The sequence below is a fragment of the Colletes latitarsis genome, chromosome 7 (assembly GCF_051014445.1).
Source record: "Colletes latitarsis isolate SP2378_abdomen chromosome 7, iyColLati1, whole genome shotgun sequence".
NCBI lineage: Eukaryota > Metazoa > Arthropoda > Insecta > Hymenoptera > Colletidae > Colletes > Colletes latitarsis.
The window spans coordinates 11227311-11250805 of NC_135140.1; the positions used below are offsets into that span (position 1 = coordinate 11227311).

General features: G+C 34.2%; 1 protein-coding gene across 3 annotated transcripts; it reads left to right on the forward strand.

Annotated features, from left to right (window-relative positions):
* The first annotated feature begins 1403 nt into the window (after positions 1–1403).
* LOC143343722 (synaptic vesicle glycoprotein 2B) lies at positions 1404–17338 on the forward strand. Of its 3 annotated transcripts, none has more exons than XM_076768911.1 (12): positions 1404–1664; positions 6836–6898; positions 7759–7920; positions 11350–11512; positions 11865–11986; positions 12648–12892; positions 13270–13427; positions 13540–13729; positions 15816–15930; positions 16042–16201; positions 16281–16408; positions 16826–17338. In XM_076768911.1, exons 1-12 carry the CDS (start codon positions 1640–1642, stop codon positions 16894–16896), a joined length of 1602 nt encoding a protein of 533 aa, XP_076625026.1. In that variant the 5' UTR covers positions 1404–1639; the 3' UTR covers positions 16897–17338. The 3 variants fall into 3 exon arrangements, with proteins under 3 accessions (XP_076625026.1, XP_076625025.1, XP_076625027.1); XM_076768910.1 differs by lacking the exon at positions 1404–1664 and adding an exon at positions 6419–6491; XM_076768912.1 differs by lacking the exons at positions 1404–1664; positions 6836–6898 and having other exon boundaries at positions 7831–8007.
* Positions 17339–23495: the final 6157 nt, after the last annotated feature.

The following is a 23495-nucleotide window of genomic DNA, read 5'->3' on the forward strand; positions in this document are numbered from 1 at the left end:
AATATTTCGTATGTTTCAGACGCCGATAAATCCTAGATCCATCAGTGCCTGTAGCGACCTGGGATAATGTTTGGTTTACAACGGCAAACATATAAAAATTTCTTCAGAAAATGAAAAGAAAATTGTTGCTCGGTCAATTATTATCCGAACTATCCAGTTACTTCGTTTCCTACAAAATTATCTCCATCCGTAACTGATAGAAGCAAAAATAAACCATACTTTTTCTTCTTTCGAAACGCCATGTTTGGTTATAGTAGTTGAATCCATAATTCGTTGGAATATTTCTTCAGTTTAGGAATTACTCCAATAATACAAATATAAATAAACATTTAACAGAGTTTATACGTCAATTTTTCACAGAGACTTATTATCAACCTCATTCTAATACTCGAACCTAACAGTTGAGGTTAGGATTTCAGATGATCCTACATTATTATCACGAAGTCTTGATGTCACATCTATATTTGTCTATTAACGATTCGACGAATAATCGTAAACTACATTGTTTAAAATGTTCTTCCAGATGGCTCCCCTTTGTTATACGTTGGATTGCTACTGCTACAAAACTGAGATGTCTTATTCAATGCTTGAACAAATTTTTATTACACCAGAAGCAGAGAAAGTTGGCTTGTCAAGATCATTTCCTCAGCTATAAATCATGCCAGACCGGCACTTTTACTCTCTATGTGTTTCTAGCCTCGCCACATGCACACCGCAGATTAGATAAAATGGTTGCCTAAATTCTATGGTGGAGGAAGCCTCTCAGCGACCTTGCCAGAGCAATTTATTGTCTCAAATATAGTCAACGTCCTGACAACGAAAACTAATTTTTTAATATTTCATTCCAAAACGATTGGTAGCATTTTCGCCAACGTTTCACAATTTACGACAGTTTAGTCAAGAAAGATTATAATATCTCGGTACTAAACGTAATGCTGACTTCACGACATTGGAAGATTTATCATAGTCTAACTGTCGGCGTTTCGAAGCACAAAATGAGAAAAATTATTATTTAGAAAAAAAAAAAATAGTAATTCTCTGTTTAAATTCGCGAACCCTCGCAAATCTGCAACAACAATGGGCCCCCAAATTAGGAATCTTTGCTCTGGGATCCCCCCAAAAAATTAATATTAATTCAAAAGTAAGTTTTCGAAAATGAATCTGGGCCAGTATAAGTTCGAGGAATCCCTAGTTTAGGGGGTGCATCTGACAAACGATTGTTTGATAAAATCTACAATAAAAAAGGGAACAATTACAACTTCACAAACACACAGACGTGGGTGGAGGTGATGTTTTTGCCTATCTCTGCCGCGATTTGCTTCAGCAACCTGTTTCGCCCCACCAAGGGGCGACATTTACATAAACGGTACAGGTGGCTTTTGCATTCGCGCGATTTCCACGCGAATTGTAGTTTCGCGGCAGGCATGTGCGGTGTCCGCGACTGAAACTGCCTAAGTTCGTCCACGTCTCGCGGTGCACGTTGCAGTTTTACCGGTGCGCGACCCGCGGTCTTTTCAATTTCCTTTTCTCGATCGACGTTCACCGCTTCTCTGCGACTTGTTTACTTTTGTGAGTTTCTTCGCCGTCAGACCCACCCGACGACCGATTGAAGAGAAACGCATAAATAAGAGGATATTTAATGAATTCGTCAGTGAAATACAGAGGCAAGTTTTGTTTGTGAAGTGGTGCTGGCAGAATTGTCGACGAACAACGGAATTTTTTTTGTATTTTTAAAATCATTTTTAGAGATATTTTGTAGAGAATTTAATGCAAACGATTGGGGGTATTTCCTTCGTGGCTGTCGTCTTAAAAAATATTAATTTGAATCTGCATTATTTATATATTTGTTTGCTTCTATTTTATATTTTTTTTTTTTTTTTGTTGAACAGTTTTGTTGGCTGAATAAAAATAAAAATGTGCTATTAGAACCTATCGCAAATTGATGAACAGAAAAATCGTGGAAGTCTTTGAAATGATTATTACAGATGAATTATATTATAATTTAGGGTATGTGATTAACAAAATTTTTTAAATACCTATCACGAATGGATTTGCAATACTAATATTGTATTAAAAAATTTTAAAAATTTGGAAAATGGAGTAAGAATTAATCTTTCTTATGATAATTAAATTCAACGTTTAATATATAACCCATTATGCTTTAATTTGAATTAAAAAATTGATGTTTTTAGAATTAATTTTAGAATTTTAGAATTATTTTTTAATTGAAGAATTTAACGTTGGAAATTAGGAAATATTTCTGCTGTAAAATATAAGTTGATATGAATGCCCTGATGTTACATCTTCTTCCATTTATCGAATTTAAAGAACCAGAAAATCACGTATGTACGCGCGGAATTCATTCGAAAGTCACGTAAAGTTTTATTGAACGCGATGAGTATCGTTTGTAAACAACCACGTGCAATCTTTTGCAACGCTATAAACAGTGCGTCTGGAAATAAAATTTCGCGTACCAATGCATTTTACGAAAAAAAATTCTGTTCGTTCGCATATTACACAATAATAGCAGGAAACGCTTTAATTTAAACGAAGACAAGCCAGCGTATTTAAAAACATAAATAATTTAATAGTAACCTTTATTACACATTGTAATTTTTTATAGTGAGATTTATCTTCGCAGATACTACGATAAGCTATTTTAATTTTGTTTGAACAGAACGTAAAATATTATCGAACTATCGAAAAACGATTTAATAATTTAATAATTCATTGAATAAAAATAATGATTATTTATTTATTATCTAAGAAGTTTCCATTGACAATGAAACTTCCATTGAAAGTGAAAATCAGTTAAAAAGAAATTTAAAAATACAAGAATTATTTTTATGTAAATCCATCTACCTATTTCAATGAGAATATATTTTCCAAAGTCACTTTTCGGAGTTTTCAAGGCCATTTCGTGCACACGAGAGTCTAGTTTTGTATTGTATTTTTAAGCTGATGTTGATGTTATTTGCTGGTGAAGGCTATCTTCAATTTTCTTTATCTCTTATTTATTATTCAATATACTTACCCGGATAAAAATTTTGTTCGTCTTTGCTTTTACACGGAAATTTCCCGGAAACGTTGGGTGAAAACCTAAATGGCGGCGATTGCGACACTCAGAGAGAACGCACCGATTAATCGAAAAAACATAATCATTCAAACGTGATAAACACGCGCGGGACCAACAATCATAAGAGAATGATGGGTTCATTAATATTTATTTCCATCGACGTTCAAGCACACCGTTCTTCCATTGCGAAATTGTTCCTCGTTGCTGATCGTATCGAAACGATTTACTAATTATCTGTTAGATTGAATACGCGCATAACAGTAACAACAAAAAGAAAAGAAGATGAATTATTCGCACTGGAAGCACGGAATCCGTCAATTCAACTGGTTTGTTCCATATTTAAAGTTACAGAACCCATAAATATTATTTGCCAGTTATTTACGTTGAATTATGTCGATGTAATGATACGTATTTACATTTTAATTAAAAGAAAACTCACCATTAACAGATATTATAACTACAGACAATTTTGCGGTGTATAAATTTTTAGGAAAGAAAAAGAATCGTATTGGAATTATGTGAACTTCCTGGAAGAAGCTATAAATGTTACTTGCGATAACTTCTTCACGAATAACATGGTCATATAATTACGTAATAATGGCATTGTCTTAGTTGGCACTTATTATACAATATTCGATTATTAGAAACGATATCGTTTAAACTGTTTTAAATAAAGTCATGGAATACGAAGGAAAAGTAAAATTGATAAAGAAATCATACATTATTTTCTTTGGATGTGTTTCGTTTATGTTCCTATTTAACATTGAGTTAGTTTGGCTCACTTAAAGATGAGATATTTTTAATTGTTGACGAGAAATGATCGTCAAAACTTGTCAAGTAATATCTGTCGTATTATACCAAAATTGTTGTATAAAAACAGTCAGGGAACTTTCCTGTGTTCTTTAAGTAATAAAAAATTTATATTTGCGAAGAAAGTATGTATAGTTAACGGAACAAAAAATAAGGAAGAATGAACGGATATCATGTTTTTATTTGCGACAAAATCCCTCCACCCCCTCCCACAATACAAGCTTCCACGTGCTGCACACACGCTGTACACGCTTCGTTACGCCATTGATGCGACAGCCATAAGCATTTTATTTATATCAATAATTTGGCTTAAAAAGTACGACTTTTTCAAGATAATATCCTCCACAAATAGAATTGTGATAATCAATCATCAGATAGAAAATATTGAAGAGTGAAGAATATTTTCGAATTATAATTAGAGGACGTAACTATAAATAATTTAGAAGATAATGAGATTCATCTCGTAACGATATTATTTTTGTATTATTACAAGATATTAATGTAGTAATACGATTCTGGTAATATTCACTTGGATTTAGATAAATTTTTATTTTCTCGTTGTGAAATATTTTATTCTATAATTCAACTTTTTAATTTTCTCTGTCGAGCAACAGATAAACACTTGTTGTTTATATTATTCATTTTAATTCTACTCGACTTTGGTTTTTATTTGTCAGGGTTGCTATTACTCATTTTAAATTGATATAATATAGCATGTTTGTTGCTTCGATCGTTGTTTCATAATTTTCTTTCTCAAATAAATTATTTTCTTTCAAATATACTAAGTTAGGTGTAATAGTATAAAACTGAGCTCGATTCAAGCCACTTCTTTCTGTGCGTCTCGGTTTCGCGCATCGAAACGCTAAATAACTGCGCAAGGTAGGTGCGCAGAAGCATTGCGTTACTAATCACGTAACACGACAGCTCTAACGAAATATTTAGCCTAGACGGGATTAACTATTGACAAAGTATTGAATATAGTATGGCATGACACGATACTATATTTGTTTGCTTCCATTTAAACACTTTAAATTGAATTACGATCTGGAAAATCGATTAGAAAAATTCTAGATATGATTCAACTTCGCAATGAACTTATAATTCAATTATAGATCGATCTGTTTTTAAATTTAAATCAGTTCACTGCTAGAGACTAGATCGATTTTTAATTGCTAAATCAATTGCTCGATTTATTTAATGTATGTGCATACGTTGAATACTGCTTGTAGAAACGTAACGAGGCATTGAATCCATCTGCAGGAGATTAGCATCAATGCAAAGTTGTTGCAGTATGTTCTACCACAAAACTAATTCACACTTTCTCTTTACATCACACTTTCGCGACGAAACATGTATGACTGGTAAATCAGGGTTTAAAGACCATTTCTATTAGCTATTCTCTGTTTGACGGATAAGAATTATCCTAAATGGAGTCAGTCAGATATCATGTACGTCCACCAGAAAGAATAAAATGTTTCGCCAAAATTACGCACAAAATGAGTGGAAAATCCAGAATGTCAGTTGGTTATTGTTAGTCCTTTAATTATTATGAATACAATAAATTTTTTTACAATTTCTACGATAATCAATTACTTATTTTTAATTGTATAGAATTGTGCTCCCAAAGAGGGCCAAAATTATTGAAATCAAAATAAGAATATACTACACAAAATTTATGTTAGGAAATTTTCAGACACTCGGTATTGTATGAGAGCTGTGCTTGTACAGGTATACGAAAACAATAACGTATCGATGTAAACAGCTAACTAGGCCTAGAATTCTGGTATTCAAGTTGATCCTCAGTCGTGTTTCGTTCACCATCGTTTCACCATCGTTTAAATCTAATTTGTTAAAATTGTGCTGCAACCTTACAAATTTAACTAAAATCGAACCGAATACTTGTTGTTTAAGTGTAAAATTTACCAGATTTTCTCTATAAATGGTTCTTTTAACCATTTCTACTGTGAAATAACATAATCTTACGTAAGATCAGATAATAATAATCATTAGCAATATTGTTATAGATTTTAATATAATTTGATTACTATTTTAATACCTTTAACTTTTCATCGTTATTTTGTATAAACTATAGTAAAATTTTTGCTACAATTTTTAATTCTCTAGTTAATAATTATTACTTTGTCTCAAATTTATCGATCTATTAAAATATTTTAATCTCTTGAATAAGAAAATATTAACAACTGAAACAACGTGACAAATGAAACGTTTTGATTTCGAAAAGTCATTCGAGGGTCGTACACGGTCGTTCAAAGTCAAATATTCAACGATTAATACAAATTAAATAATTAAGTAGCTACTAAACGCTATTAAATAAATGTCGAATAATTCGTAAGAGTATAATTAAATATTAAATAGTAATTCTGTATTAAATTTAATTAAGTTCAATTTGCAAAATAGATGTTTGAATTCAAATTCAGAATTCGGTTGTCATTATAATTTTATAGGTTTGAATCATTTACGTGTTATTATAATGCAAATAAACGTTTAATAATATCAATTAATTGTGTTAAACATAGTGCGTGAACAATGGTGTTCCAAAAATTCATCGATATACTTACAATGTTCAGCTACTCACAGATCCGGTGTACGTTATTTAAACATTTCTTTATTTTTATTGCTAGACAATTTAATTATATAGATATCAAATAATCTTTATACAAATAACTTTGCTATCTCCGTAATGCAATACACGATAACCATATTTCATTTAATTCCACTATAATAATTTATTTTTTTATGTAGTTTATAACAACTATACATTGATAATATTTATATCTCATCAAATTTGAACGTCTATACAAACTGCAATTTAAAAAAAATATAAACAAGCAAAATAATTACGAATTTCGAAATGTAATATTGATGCTTTCAATAATTATTCGAATAATGCTTCGATAAAAATATAATTTCACGTAATTTTAATTATAGGTAAGGACGTACAGCCCGAGGAGCCTGGCCCAGCAGATTTCGAAAGGGCGATAGTAACATCCGGTAAGCATGAATGTCAGAAACAAAACATTGAACTGTCCTATTATGCAATTATTAATTTATCGTTCAACTTAAAAAAAAGAAATACCCAAGGCAAAGAGCTTTCAATATTTAGACAACTTTTATACAATAATAGAACTTCAGTTACTAATTTAAAAGACACGTTAGTGCCCAAGTTTCAAAAGTAATCATCTGCCTTATTATTAAGACTCCAAAACAATAACAGTGTGGCATAGTCGACAAAATTTACTATAAAACATTTTCGTTCCTTAAATATTAAAATCTATAATTTTAGAAAGGCTCGAATTTTTAAACAAAATCCATACATCAGCATTTTTAACAATCCAAGTTTCATCACTGTACGAAACTTCATTTATACAGGGTGTTCGGCCACCGACCATGGGAAAAATTTTAATAGGAGATTCTAGAGGCCAAAATAAGACGAAAATCAAGAATAGTAATTTGTTGATCGAGGCTTCGTTGAAAAGTTATTAACGTTCAAAGTTACTCCTGTAGAACGGCTATCTGCGAACAGTGACTCTCACTCAGAAAACTGTATGGCTGTTGATGCGTCAGTAAGCAGATTTTCTCACGCTGAGTGAGAACCACTATGCACGCAGCTGTTCGCAGATAGTCGTTCTACAGGCGTGACTTTGAACGTTAATAACTTTTTAACGAAGCCTCGATCAGTAAATTGGTATTCTTGATTTTCGTCTTATTTTGGTCTCTAGAATCTCCCAGGGGTGGTCGAACACCGTGTGTATTCCTTATTGAGTCCCCTCGTAAGTCCCAGGTGACAAGCGTCATTCCACGAGATTAATTTGACGATTAGTGTCATATCATGCCCATTAATTTGCCACTAGGTTATGGAAAATTCAACTACTTGTTGCTGCTAGCTGTGCTGCCTGCCAGTTTCTCCAGCATCTTCTCGTCGTCAGCGATATCGTACGTGCTGCCGTCCGCGGAATGCGACCTGGGCCTCACTATGATCCGCAAGGGTCTACTCAACTCGATGACATTCGCAGGTGGTATTCAGTTATTGGCAGTTACGTAATCGCGACCGTAATCCCCGGATGAGCTTATGCCTGTCAAGAGGGGTCAAAGTGCACTCGGTACGCTTCGAGTTTGATTTGAACTAGAGGTTTCTATTTCGCGTGCAGGGCCGTGCCTAGGTATCTCGGCCCCTGGGACAATATCGACATACCCTTTATTCATTTCCTCATAGTAAATACACATACACTACCTTAACTTGATCAGTGATAAAAGAATTGGAGTTTTACCTATTTTAAGTTAGCCTTCCACCACCAAGAAGAATTCTTACTTACTGTAAAATATTGTGCTATTTTTTTAATAATTCCTCACCAGAAAGAATTCTTATTTACTGTAAAATATTGTGCTATTTTTTTTAGTAATTAATTGCTCTTACTTACTGTAAAATATTGTGCTATTTTTTTAATAATTCCTCGCCAGAAAGAATTCTTATTTAGTGTAAAATATTGTACTATTTTTTTACTAATTAATTGCTCTTACTTACTGTAAAATATTGTGCTATTTTTTTAATAATTCCTTGCCAGAAAGAATTCTTATTTACTGTAAAATATTGTGCTATTTTTTTTACTAATTAATTGCGTAACCTCCGATCAAATGGGAGGAATGACGGGGTTCCAAATTATGGTTAATGATTACGATTATTTGCATACTTCATTGGCACCAAAATAGCACAATATTTTGTTTGTGTTGGTAGAGGAAGCTAACTTAACATAGATGCATACTTGATTACCACTTTTTTAGAAATCAATAATGTATATAGTTTTACTGTTTTCATAGCAGTAAGTATATGCAAGTTCAAAGACGCCACGCATGATCAAATACTTTTAAGAAGTAGTGTATACAGATATTTTGCATTTTCGTTGTAAGAAAATTTTAGGAGGAACAAATAAAAGCATTTTGGAGAATGTACAAAGAGTTTCTACACAAATTATGCGGATAGTATACTGTTGAAATAATTTTTAAATTGTTATAATATAACGCCCAGGGCCCCTTCTGCATCTGCCTTGTCACAGTCCTGTTCACGTGTATTTAAATATTAAGAAATGATTCTACGTGAAAAAAATGAATCGAGAATATAGAATAAAACTTTTTGTATACGATGCTTCATTTTCGACATAATTAAATTTGATAATTTATCGGATACGTGTTCCATTTAATACTATACAGGGAGTTCGGTCACCCCTGGGAAAAATTTTAATGGGAGACACTAGTGGCCAAAATAAGACGAAAATCAAGAATATCAATTTGTTGATTGAGGCTTCGTTAAAAAGTTATTAAAAAATTAAATTAAAAAATTTTTAATAATTCTGAAAAAATTATTTTTAGTTGCAAGGGTTAATTACAATCATTTTTGGTGAATAGATGTACCCCCGAAATGCTAACCATTTTCGAGAAAAAAATTCCTTACCGAAAATATAATGTCTGACCATGACTGAATGATTCCCCTGAAATTTCATGTGTTTTAAATCGTTCTGAAAAAATTATTTTCGGTTGTGCGGGTCATTGACAAATATTTTTGGTGATTATATATACCCTCGAAATCCTAGGCATTTTCGAGAAAAAAATTCCAGTAGGTGGAGAAATTAAAAAATCTCAAATCGTTCCAGAAAAATTATTTTTAGTTGCTGAGATCAATTATAATCATTTTTGGTGAATAGATATACCCTCGAAATCCTACGCACTTTCGAGAAAAAAATTGTTTACCTAAAATATAATTTCTGACCAGAAATGCCTCCTCGAAATTTCATTCAAATGTTTAAAATATCATAACTTCTGAACGGATTGGACGATTTTAATGTTTAAAAAGCCAAATAACGCGTATTTCAGTGAAGAATATGTAGAAATTGCAAAAATATTCGAAAAGCTGTACCTTAACCCCGTAAAATGAGAAAAACCCAATAAAAGTGACCCAATCTTCAAACGTCCATAACTTCTACAATAGTGAACGTATCTCAATGAAATTTAGTATGGAAGTAGAGCTCATTGGTGCCTACAAAAAAGTACTAAACAAAATTTTCGTAAGACGTCAAACAAATTTATTAAAAATGAAAAACTAATTTTTAAGAAAAATCGACAAGGGGGTGCCTAAATTTTTCGGCGAAATTAAAAAATTTTAAATCGTTCTAAAAAAATTATTTTTAGCTAGAAGGGTCAATTACAACCACTTTTGGTGATTAGATATATTCCCGAATTCCTACGCATTTTCGAGAAAAAAATTCCTTACCGAAAATATAATTTGAGGCCAGAAATGTCTGCCCGAATTTTCATGCGAATCTTTAAAACGTCATAACTTCTGAACGGATTGGACAATTTTAATGTTTAAAAAAGCAAACGACGCGTATTTTAATGTAGAATACGTAGCAATTATAAAAATACTCGAAAAGTTGTTCCTTGACCCCATAAAATGAGAAAAACCTCATAAAAATGGTCCAATTTTCAAACAGCCATAATTTCCACAATTGTGAATATATTTCAATGAAACTTTTTTCTGAAGTAGAGCTCATGGGTACCTACAAAAAAGTGTTAGACAACTTTTCCGTAGGGCGTCAAACAAAATTACTAAAAATCAAAAACCGATTTCCAAGAAAAATCGACAGGGCGTAGGTGCCTAAATTTTTCGGCGAAATTAAAAAATTTTAAATCGTTCTAAAAAAATTATTTTTAGCTAGAAGGGTCAATTACAACCACTTTTGGTGATTAGATATACCCCCGAAATCCTACGCATTTTCGAGAAAAAGTTCCAATAGGTGGAGAAATTTTTCGACGAAATTAAAAAATTTCAAATCGTTTCGGAAAAATTATTTTTAGTTGCAGGGGTCAATTACAATCATTTTTGGTCAATACACACACCCTCGAAATCCTACGCACTTTCGAGAAAAAAATTCCTAAACGAAAATATACTATATGGACGGAAATGTTTCTATAACTTTTTAACGATATCAATAAATTAGTATCTTTGATTTTCGTCTTATTTTAGCCTCTAGAATCTCACATTAAAATTGTTCCCAGGTGTGTCTGAACACCCTGTATATTTGTTTAGCGACCACCATTTGTCAACATCGTGCAATGAACGAGGCTTTCATGCAATAATCGAGGTTCCATTGCATGCTTCTTTCTAAATTCTAATTTTAAATACTAAAGAAAACCTAAACCTGAAGTTGAAACATATTCTTAATAGTAATGCTACCACTGACTATCCACGTTTCGAATTCGTTCTTCATTTTACCTATCGTTTCAAACAAAATACTTCGATCAGGTTGAATTCTCTGAAAACGTAAACTCTCCTTTCCTATGCGATTAATCGTTAATTTTATATACAGTTATAATTGTATCGTTACTATATGTCACAGATAAACAGCAATCTTTGAGGCTGCAACTGTTACTGAAGATTCGATTGCTTTCAGGTATGATCAGCTCTTCGTTTTTCTGGGTATTCATGACCGATACGTATGGTCGTAGGAAGATCATGTTTTATGGTTACATGTTCACCGGGATCTTGAGTCTGGCGACATGTTTCTCGCATACCTCTTGGATTTTAATTTTGTTCAAATTTCTCGACGGCGTGATGTAAGTTTATACAAAGATGATCAATACCATGAAATCGTGGAACGTTTCAAATAATTATTATTACGCAAATTTTACGCGAAGTAATTTTACATATACGAGTCATTAACAAACAAAAAGGAAAGAAAAACAAACCAAATATAATTATCACTTTAAAATGTAAAATAAATAAAAGATCGACGTTTCTTCGATTAAAACTTCGTTAAAATAAGAATTATATCTTCACACATTATCTTTCTTCGGAATATGTAAAAGTAATTAGAAAAATCATGCATGAATGTTCGCGTATATTTATGGTCCGAGCGTAAACATGATTTCGCGACGATAATTTAATCGAATTCTTCGATATTTTTAGTATATCTGGCCCGTACGCTGCCTTGATGTCGTATTTGGCAGAATTACACAACGAAACACAACGATCTCGGACCTACATGTGGCTAGGTGTATTTTTTTCGCTTGGAAATATTTCCTTGCCTTGTAAGTATCGCGTTCTAAATATTCTGATATTAATTTCCTCGTTATATTCTGATACTCGCTTTTTCTAAACTTTCATTTGGCGGTAAAATTGAAAAATTCATTTCTACAAAATATTATAATGCGATTGCTGTGGTGGCGTCTGCCAAACACCAAGCTTAAATTAATGAATATAAAGATACGTTACTCGTATGTAGACCAACGATGGTTGAAGTTCCCACGAGGTCGCAAGACACTAGCGCCACCAGCGGGAGTTGGATGTGCGCGAGGTAGATGCGCAGAAGGCTGTCCCTTGATAATAGCTGTAACATAACAATATAATAGATTCCAATACAACTTGTGCATCCAATATAGATGCAGATAAAACGCTTTCCATCATTTTTTACATAGTTCTATAGTAGAGTATAGCAACAGATATACTTTTTACATTTAATAGAAACCACAAAATAAAGCTACTACGCCTGCTAATGACCTCACGAGTACTTCAATAATCGTTGATGTGCTAGTTTTTAAAATTTCATTCTATAATAGAATCCTCGATAAACCGTGGAATAAATTTTTTTATTATCTATTAATTCTTCTATCTCGTTGTTTAATTGATTCGGCTATATAAATAGTTTCTTTTAGCACAAATTGTACAGAAACGTAAAAATAATTATTGCAGGCATCGCGTGGCTGATCATACCACAGAAATGGAATGTAAATATCTTGAGCAGAACGGTAGAAATCAGCTCTTGGAGAGTGTTTCTGGCAATTTGCTCGTTACCAGAGTTTCTTGCTTGTATAGCGATATTCGCGTTCCCCGAAAGTCCGCGTTTTCTCCTGTTGAAAGGCAGAAGAGAAGAGGCTTTGGAGGTTTTCAAGAAAATATACTCGGTCAATACTGGCAATGATCCAGATACATATCCGGTAAAAAATGCTAAGCAGTTATTACCATGCATGAACAAATTATACTTATTAATCTATAGATAAAAAGGAAAATTTTACACGTATCTATAATTACATCCGGCCTGACTGTGTTTCTTTAACTCTGCTGCGTTTGTTTTTTTTTGTTCATAAATGACGAACGCTCGAGACTTACGCCATTTTGCATTACCAATGTTCGCAATATTTTTTCTTCTTTAAAAATCGATTTTTAACGACAGAGTTTCCCTAGTTAAATGTACAATCGACTATATCGAAAGTGAATGTATTATTGCAGAATTTTTAGAATGAATTTTAATTTAAGAACCGAGTAATTGTTATAAATTTTCGAGACCAGCTTGAATAAGAATTTTCGTTAACAGATAAAGGATCTCCAGGATGAGTATTCCGTTAAAACTACGAACGAGAACTTCAAGGACAAAGTGCGATCGTGCTTACAACAGGTCAAACCCCTTTTCTTGCCACCCAATGTCTACAAACTCTTCGCGATCAGTTTGATTCAACTTGGCGCAACACTAGGGTCAGAATAAATGAAGTTTTCTTAATTCAATCTCACTGTCGCGGCGTTCGTGGAATCATTTCCATTGTTAATAGCGTACAGAAGATGACAACGATCGATTTTTGAATTTTAGATCGAACTCAATCAGACTGTGGATGCCTCAATTGTTCTCAATGATGGAACATTTCAAGAACAACTACCATACAATCGAATACTCGAGTACGCAGCCACGATTCTGCTATATGTTAGGCCAAGATCAAACGAATAGTTTCCCAACAAGTTCCGTTAATGGAACTTTAAACCTTGCACACGATTGCATACCGGTATTACAACATTTACAGTGATAATTATTTTCTTCAATGAGTCATTAACGACTGTCGTCTGAGATAACTTGTTAGTTACTAATTTTCGTAATACAAACTCAATTCGTAATATACTTAATTTTCTTTAAAAAAAAAATAATATCCATTTTTGTCTGTTTGCAATTGAAAAGATTCCGACTTGTTCTAGCTTCTAAAATTGTTCAGAGTAAAAGATATCATACAGGGTGTACGGTCAACTCTGGGAAAAATTTTAATGGGGGATTCTAGAGGCCAAAATAAGACGAAAATCAAGAATATCAATTTGTTGATTGAGGCTTCGTTAAACAGTTATTAACAATTAAATTCAAGAATTTCAAATCGTTCTAGAAAAATTACTTTCGGTTGCAAGGGTCAATTGTAATAATTTTTGGTGAATAGACATATCCTCGAATTCCTACCCATTTTCTAGAAAAAAATTCGAGAAGGTGTGAAATTTTTCGACGAAATTAAAATATTTCAAATCATTCTGAAAAAAATATTGTTAGCTGTGGGGGTCAATTACAATCATTATTGGTGGATACACATACCTCCGAAATCCTACCCATTTTTGAGAAAAAAATTCGAGAAGGTGTGAAATTTTTCGACGAAATTAGAATATATCAAATCATTCTGAAAAAAATATTGTTAGCTGTAGGGGTCAATTACAATCATTATTGGTGGATACACATACCTTCGAAATCCTACCCATTTTCTAGAAAAAAATTCGAGAATGTGAAATTTTTCGACGGAAAAAAAAATTTTCAAATCGTTCTGGAAAAATTATTTTCGGTTGCAGGGATCAATTACAATCATTTTTGGTCATTGCATATACCCTCGAAATCCTACGCACTTTTGAGAAAAAAATTCATTACTGAAAATATAATGTCTGATCATAACTGTCTGTTACACTTAAAATTGAAAAGTTTCAAATCATTCTGGAAAAAATATTTTTAGTTGTGGGGGTTGATTACAATCATTTTTGATGAATAGACATACCTCCGAAATCCTACCCATTTTTGAGAAAAAAATTCGAGAATGTGAAATTTTTCGGTGAAAAAAGAATTTTGCAAATCATTCTAAAAAAATTATTTTCGGTTGTGGGGATCAATTACAATCATTTTTGGTCATTACACATACCCTCGAAATCCTACGCACTTCCGAGAAAAAAATTCATTACCGAAAGTATAATTTCTGGCCAGAAATGTTACCCCAAAATTTCGTGCAAATCTTTAAAATGTCATAACTCCTGAACGGATTGGACGATTTTAATGTTTAAAAAAGCAAACTACGCGCATTTTAGTGTAGAATATGTACAAATCGTAAAAATATTAGAAAAGTTGGTTCTTGACTCCGCAAAATGAGAGAAACCCCATAAAAATGGTCTAATTTTCAAACTGCCATAACTCCTGCAATAGTGAATATATTTCAATGAAACTTTTTTCTGGAGTAGAGCTCATGGGTACCTATAAAAAAGTATTAGACAACTTTTCTGTAGGGCGTCAAACAAAATTACTAAAAATGAAAAACGTATTTTTAAGAAAAATCGACAGGGGGTAGATACAGAAATTTTTCGGCGAAAAAAAAAATTTCAAATCATTCTGAAAAAAATATTGTTAGCTGTGGGGGTCAATGACAATCATTTTTGGTGAATACACATACCTCCGAAATCCTACCCATTTTTGAGAAAAAAATTCGACAAGGTGTGAAATTTTTCGAAGAAATTAAAATATTACAAATCATTTTGAAAAAAATATTGTTACCTGTGGAGGTCAATTAGAATCATTTTTGGTGAATAGACATACCCCCAAAATCTTGCGCATTTTCGAGAAAAAAATTCAGTACGGGCGGAACTTTAAACGTTAATAACTTTTTAACAAAGCCTCCATCAACAAATTGGTATTCTTGATTTTCGTCTTATTTTGGTCTCTAGAATCCCCCATTAAAATTTTTCCCAGGGGTGGCCGAACACCCTATATAAGCAGCTGTTCAAACTCAACTCTGTCAAGACTCTATTCTAATCAATAAAAATCCTACGCTTATCATAGCACTTATATATGTTTAATTTTAGGCGGAATTGAATGCAAGAGTGTTTATTAATTCCATCGTGATAGCTACTACAGGAGTTATCGGGTATACGTTGGCTGGCACGTTAATTACTGTGGTAGGGAAAAAGAAACTCATAGGTAAGATCGCTAAATTAAAAAATTATCTGAGTTATACTATTACTAAATAAAAATCTTCAATTAAACACAGAGTCCGTACAATTTCAACGCGTTTTTAATTTCTACTTTCAGGGACCTGTTTCATGGTAGCAGCTGCTTGCTGCGGATCTCTTTATTGGGCGGCAAGCTCGAACAGTATTCTCGGTTTATGTTCAGTTTTCGTCGCTATGTCGAGTATAGGCGGTGCTTGTGTCGTAAACATTATTGTCGATAATTTTCCAACGTGTTTCAGGTACAAGAATTTTGCAAGAAAGCGTATTATTTTTTATTACGAACGCGTGACTGATCAATTACTTTATATTTGTCTACAGGACTATGGCAGTTAGCTTAACTATGATGGTTGGTAGATTTGGGGCGGTTTTAGGCAATACATTGTTCCCAGTTCTGTTCAAATTGTCCTGTCTGGGTCCCTTCGTTATGATTGGATGTGCTTCTCTAGGTAAAGTTTTCTAAAATTATTTAATTATATATATAGTAATATGTGTATAGCTTGTAAGTCAATGTGCCACCCACTAATGCAAATGGATTGGTAAAGTTCTCTCAATAATCACAAGGCTGCCATCTTTGAGAATAAACCACGCGCGTCATCTGTACGGCGACTAAAATACTACTCTCACGCCATAAGAAAAAAGTTACTAGTTCTAGTACCAATCGAGACCTCTCTCTGAAGGAGACGAATCATAATTGGTGTAAAAGTTAGGGACTTTCCCCTCACACGAAGTAGTACTTCAGTCACCATTCAAGAGGCAATGTGATTCATTTTAAAAAATGATAGTTCCTGCAACGTCACTGGGACTTTATATTAATATAATGTTTAATTCTTTATTTCTTCCTAAAATCAATATTTATTTTTCAGTGTCAGCCTTTTTGGTGATTCTTTTACCTCGAAAGAAGTCACAAACGGATAAATCAAAGGACGTAGCTTGACGTCAGTGTTCACGAATATTGAGGTCAACTTAGCCGATTGAAATTGTAGCATCAGCTAATTATAGCTGAAAGGATTACGTGTAAATATACTTTGTCCCTGGTCTTTCACCAATTGTGTAATTTGGGTGCATGATTTTTCATCATGTAAATATGTAAATACAGTGCAATTACACTCATGTAGCATTAAGGTCTCCTCACGTTTTATATGTGTGCGTGAAATCAAACGAGCCGCGGAACTGAGTGCGTGTCGTAAGTGAGATTTTTAGTAAATCTCGTGACTGCATGGCATAGAATTATTTTAGAACGATTCCCTATCGGTTTTAAATAATCTGTCAGCCAGTGAATTGTTAAGTAGTACATTAATTAAATATCAAAATAACGTATTAATGAAACAGCAATCTTGTTATATAATAAATCCGTTTTATTATTGTTTTAAAGTAAACACGATCTTACAAAGTTTAATTTCATACTCCTATCCAGTAAATTGTAATACATCCAATCTATAAATTGTTATACCTCTATTCGAGAAATACAACTCTTTGAATCAATTCAAAGTCAATCAAATAAACTATATTTTCAAATAATTCTGTCAAATCAGTAAATTAAATATTAAAATTTTGTTTATAGAGTGTGTTCGACCACCCCTGGGAAAAATTTTAATGGGGGATTCTACAGGCCAAAATGAGACGAAAATCAAGAATACCAATTTGTTGATGGAGGCTTCGTTATAAAAAGTTATTAACGTTTAAAGTTCCGCCCGTACTGAATTTTTTTCTCGAAAATGCGCAAGATTTCGGGGGTATGTCTATTCATCAAAATTGATTCTAATTGACCCCCACAGGTAACAATATTTTTTTCAGAATGATTTGTAATATTTTAATTTCTTCGAAAAATTTCACACCTTGTCGAATTTTTTTCTCAAAAATGGGTAGGATTTCGGAGGTATGTGTATTCACCAAAAATGATTGTAATTGACCCCCACAGCTAACAATGTTTTTTTCAGAATGATTTGAAATTTTTTTTTTCGCCGAAAAATTTCTGTATCTACCCCCTGTCGATTTTTCTTAAAAATACATTTTTCATTTTCAGTAATTTTGTTTGACGCCCTACAGAAAAGTTGTCTAATACTTTTTTATAGGTACCCATGAGCTCTACTCCAGAAAAAAGTTTCATTGAAATATATTCACTATTGCAGGAGTTATGGCAGTTTGAAAATTAGACCATTTTTATGGGGTTTTTCTCATTTTGCGGAGTCAAGGATCAACTTTTCCAATATTTTTACGATTTGTACATATTCTACACTAAAATGCGCGTAGTTTGCTTTTTCAAACATTAAAATCGTCCAATCCGTTCAGGAGTTATGACATTTTAAAGATTTACACGAAATTTTGGGGTAACATTTCTGGCCAGAAATTATACTTTCGGTAATGAATTTTTTTCTCGGAAGTGCGTAGAATTTCGAGGGTATGTGTAATGACCACAAATGATTGTAATTGACCCGCACAACCGAAAATAATTTTTTTAGAATGATTTGAAAAATTTTTTTTCCCATCGAAAAATTTCACACCTTCCCGAATTTTTTTCTCAAAAATGGGTAGGATTTCGGGGGTATGTCTAATGATCAAAAATGATTGTAAATGACCCCCGTAACCGAAAATAATTTTTCGAGAACGATTTGGAATTTTTAAATTTAATTGTTAATAACTTTTTAACAAAGCCTCCATCAACAAATTAGTATTCTTGATTTTCGTCTTATTTGGGCCTCTAGAATCCCCCATTAAAATTTTTCCCAAGGGTGGCTAAACACCCTGTATATTTCCACCAATAAACATTTATAAAGCAAAAAACAGTAGTGAAAGATATAATTATATTTAAATATAATATTGACTAAATATCATCTGTAAAATTTAAGATTAAATTGAAATTTAGGCTGCATAATTTGTTTACTAATATTTATACATGTCTTTATCTAAGAAAAATTAATGCAATTCAAGTTAATTGATTTGAAACAGTATTATAATGTTTATTTTACTGTAACTAGCTTATTTAATTACAAAAAGAAAAACATGATCAGAATGAACATTTCCAAGGAAATAAACATGAAAAAAAATTCTTTGTGTTTCATATTCACACATCAAAACAGACTATATTTACTACATTTTTCATATTTTCAAACTAAAAAAGGTTATTTAAGAACGACATCTGATTTATAATAAGGGACGATCAAAATTATTGTTTAAACTTCTTTGTTACCATTAACCTATAAATTTTCATTATTAAAATGTTTATTAATTTCTGAAATAAAAGACTACACTATTCTTCCAATCAACTATGATAATAAAATATTATTCGAAAACTTTCTTTTAATACGTTTTTAATATTCGACAAATTTTAATAGCGATTATATTGAATGTATCTATCAACTATACTCGTAGAAAAGAAATTCTCTTTCTATCGAAGAAACTGATTGAATAATTACTCACTATACTTCATTTTCATAATACTCGTACGTTCGTTTCCTTTTCTTGCAGAAAGTATCCTGTTCGTTATACATCTTCAAATCTTGAAAAAACTTGTATAAAAAGAACAATCCTTCTCATGCAATGCGAGGGATGAATGCATACCAATGCATAATCAGAGGTGTCGTAAGTGCAGCGAAAGTGTTCTCTCACACTATGCCAGATCACGCGTACGTAAGAGTCGCCCAAGTTGTGTGGTATAGTTCGTCATTTTCAACGATAGATGGCGCTTATTTTTCGGCCTCAAACCCTCTGGTGCTAAAACGCCCAAGTTTGTCGTGGAATAGTTCGTTATCATCAACGCTAGATGGCGCCTATTTCTCGACCTCAAACCCTCTGGTGCTAAAACGCCCAAGCTTGTCGAGAAATCCATCTAGCGTGGACCATGCGAACTATTCCACGACAAACTTGGGCGTTTTAGCACCAGAGGGTTTGAGGTCGAGAAATAAGCGCCATCTAGCGTTGATGATAACGAACTATACCACGACAAACTTGAGCGTTTTACCATCCGGATTTCCAAAGTGCCCGGAACATTTCCAATATGCTGGCGGCTTTGCCAAGAGGTAGCATGTATTTTATAGCTAAGGGAATAATGGGAAGAGGAAAAGAAAGATAAAAATTTAGAGAACACATAGAATTCTTTGAAATTATATCATTTATTTCCATAGATTTACATTATACAAAGTTTTAATACATATAAATATATTATATTATATTATATCATGTCAGAAGTTGTCAGCAATAGAGACCAGCAGGGGTAAAATATGACAGGGACAAAGACAAACTGATACCAACAGATGAACTTCTTTATCGTAGGTAACACCGAGCTAATAGCTGCGAATTTCAAACTGTTCTTTAAGATACTAGAAGAAATTATACTGCTTAAAGGGGGAAATTTCTCTTTTTTATCCCTTTTAATGTTTGGGGGTTTAAGAGTTACTAAATCCGTTTTCCTATAGAGAGTTAGGAAGGGCAGTAGGTTCGATCCTCGATTTACCTCCATCCCTTTTTAAACGAAATAATTACTTGGTACAACTAAATTAGAAGATCGAGGGAACACTGCTTCCTTCTAACTCTTTAGTTTAGTAATCTAGCTTGTAAGAATGTAAAAGGGAGATAGATGGAATTAAAGTTCCATCGATCCTTCGGGTCTCCACTCGCAGCAACCTCCTCGTGGTGAGACCTGGGTAATATTATTTAACGTTTAATTAATAATCGTATCACTCTTAGCTGGGTAATGCAATTATTAATTAAAAACTAAATAATATTAGCAAATTGGCTGCGATCCGCCTTGCATAGGTCATCATGAATATAGAGCTTCTTCGCTAGGTTAATTTTGATTCTCATTGATTCATCAAAGATTCTAGAGTATTGTCACAGACAAGGTATACGTGTAGATCTTTCACCCAATGTATTTTTTCGACCCATTTTAATGGAGTCTCGAAACAGAGATGCCAGATTCAGCACCCGGTGCCCTACTCACACATACCAGATCACGCGTACGTGAGCTCGTAGAGTTTCGGAAAGTCGACAAAGGCAAACTGACACATGCCCTCTTTCTCGATTATTATACAAGATACGACTACATGTACTTTTGAATTTTCCTACAGATCTCCACTGGCCCTTGCTGACCGCTGCTGACCACTCCTGATACTTCAGACAATGTATATGGATCACTACTTGCTACTGGCAGCCTCTCCCAACTTCTGCTGGACTCTGCTGACCACCCCTTATATTCCTGGCAACCTACAACGATTACTACTGATTTATGCCAGTCTCCGTTGGTCTCAGCTGACCACTGCTGGTCTCTACATGCCTCTACTGATAGCTGACTTGAATTAACAGGTAATGTCATACAACTCTTTTACCAAGATACACCCTCTTTCACGAGGTACAAGATACGACTATATGTACTTTTGAATTTTCCTACAGATCTCCGCTGGCCTTTGCTGACCGCTGCTGACCACTCCTGATACTTCAGACTATGTATATGGATCACTACTTGCTACTGCCAGCCTCTCCCAGCTTCTGCTGGCCTCAACTGACCACCCCTTATATTTCTGGCAACCTACAACGATTACTACTGATTTATGCCAGTCTCCGTTGGTCTCAGCTGACCACTGCTGGTCTCTACATCCCTCTACTGATGGCTGACTTGAATTAACAGGTAATGTCATACAACTCTTTTACCAAGATACACCCTCTTTCACGAGGTACAAGATACGACTACATGTACTTTTGAATTTTCCTACAGATCTCCGCTGGCCCTTGCTGGCCGCTGCTGACCACTCCTGATACTTCAGACAATGTATATGGATCACTACTTGCTACTGCCAGCCTCTCCCAGCTTCTGCTGGCCTCAACTGACCACCACATATATTTCTGACAACGTATTACGATTACTACAGACTTCTGCCTGCCTCTGCCCGTCTCTGCTGACCACTGCTGGTCTCTACATGCCTCTACTGATGGCTGACTTGAATTAACAGGTAATGTCATACAACTCTTTTACCAAGATACACCCTCTTTCACGAGGAACAAGATACGACTATATGTACTTTTGAATTTTCCTACAGATCTCCGCTGGCCTTTGCTGACCGCTGTCGACCACTCCTGATACTTCAGACAATGTATATGGATCACTACTTGCTACTGCCAGCCTCTCCCAGCTTCTGCTGGCCTCTGCTGACCACCCCTTATATTTCTGTCAACCTACAACAATTACTACTGATTTATGCCAGTCTCCGTTGGTCTCAGCTGACCACTGCTGGTCTCTACATGCCTCTACTGATGGCTGACTTGAATTAACAGGTAATGTCATACAACTCTTTTACCAAGATACACCCTCTTTCACGAGGAACAAGATACGACTACATGTACTTTTGAATTTTCCTACAGATCTCCGCTGGCCCTTTCTGGCCGCTGCTGACCACTCCTGATATTTCTGACAATGTATATGGATCACTACTTGCTACTGCCAGCCTCTCCCAACTTCTGCTGGCCTCTGCTGACCACCCCTTATATTTCTGTCAATCTACAACGATTACTACTGATGTATGCCAGTCTCCGTTGGTCTCAGCTGACCACTGCTGGTCTCTACATGCCTCTACTGATGGCTGACTTGAATTAACAGGTAATGTCATAGAACTCTTTTACCAAGATACACCCTCTTTCACGAGGAACAAGATACGACTATATGTACTTTTGAATTTTCCTACAGATCTCCGCTGGCCTTTGCTGACCGCTGCTGACCACTCCTGATACTTCAGACAATGTATATGGATCACTACTTGCTACTGCCAGCCTCTCCCAGCCTCTCCCAGCCTCTGCTAGCCTCAACTGACCACCACATATATTTCTGACAACGTATTACGATTACTACAGACTTCTGCCAGCCTCTGCCCGTCTCTGCTGACCGCTGTTGACCACTCCTGATACTTCTGATAACGTACAACGATTACTACTGTCTTCTGCCAGCCTCTGCCCGCCTCTGCTGACCACTGCTGGTCTCCACATGGCTCTACTGGTGGTTAACTTGTGTTAGCAGGTAATGTTATAAAACTGTTTTACGCTTTTTGGCTGAATTATAATGTAAAAAGTACGAGGTACAAGGTATGACTACATGTACTTCTGAATTTTTATCACAGGCCTCCGCTGGCCTCTGCTGACCGCTGCTGATCACCCCTGGTACTTCTGACAACGTATGACGATTACTACTGGCTACTGCGAGCCTCCCCGACTTCTGCTCTCCCCTGCTGACCACCGCTTATATTTCTGTCAACCTACAACGATTACTACTGACTTCTGCCACCCTCCGCTGGCCTCTGCTAACCGCTGCTGACCACTCCTGATACTTCTGACAACGTGTAAGGATTACTATTTGCTACTGTTTGCCAGCTGGCCTCTGCCAACATCTCCCGACGTCAGTTAATCATCGCTGACCACAGCTGATCGTTGCTGACAACTTGTGATATAATATAATATAATATAATATGTTTATATGTATGAAAGTTTTGTATAATGTAAATCTGTGGCAATAAATTATATAATTTCAAAGAATTCCATGTGTCCTCATCATTT

Bases quoted from the DNA above. Each gene is read 5' to 3' on its own strand.
- LOC143343722 (XM_076768910.1), top strand. From the start codon at position 6,434: ATGGTGTTCCAAAAATTCATCGATATACTTACAATGTTCAGCTACTCA. The intron at 11,987-12,647 runs GTAAGTATCGCG...TAATTATTGCAG, and splicing joins TGGAAATATTTCCTTGCCTT to GCATCGCGTGGCTGATCATA. The intron at 12,893-13,269 runs GTAAAAAATGCT...TTTCGTTAACAG, and splicing joins ATGATCCAGATACATATCCG to ATAAAGGATCTCCAGGATGA.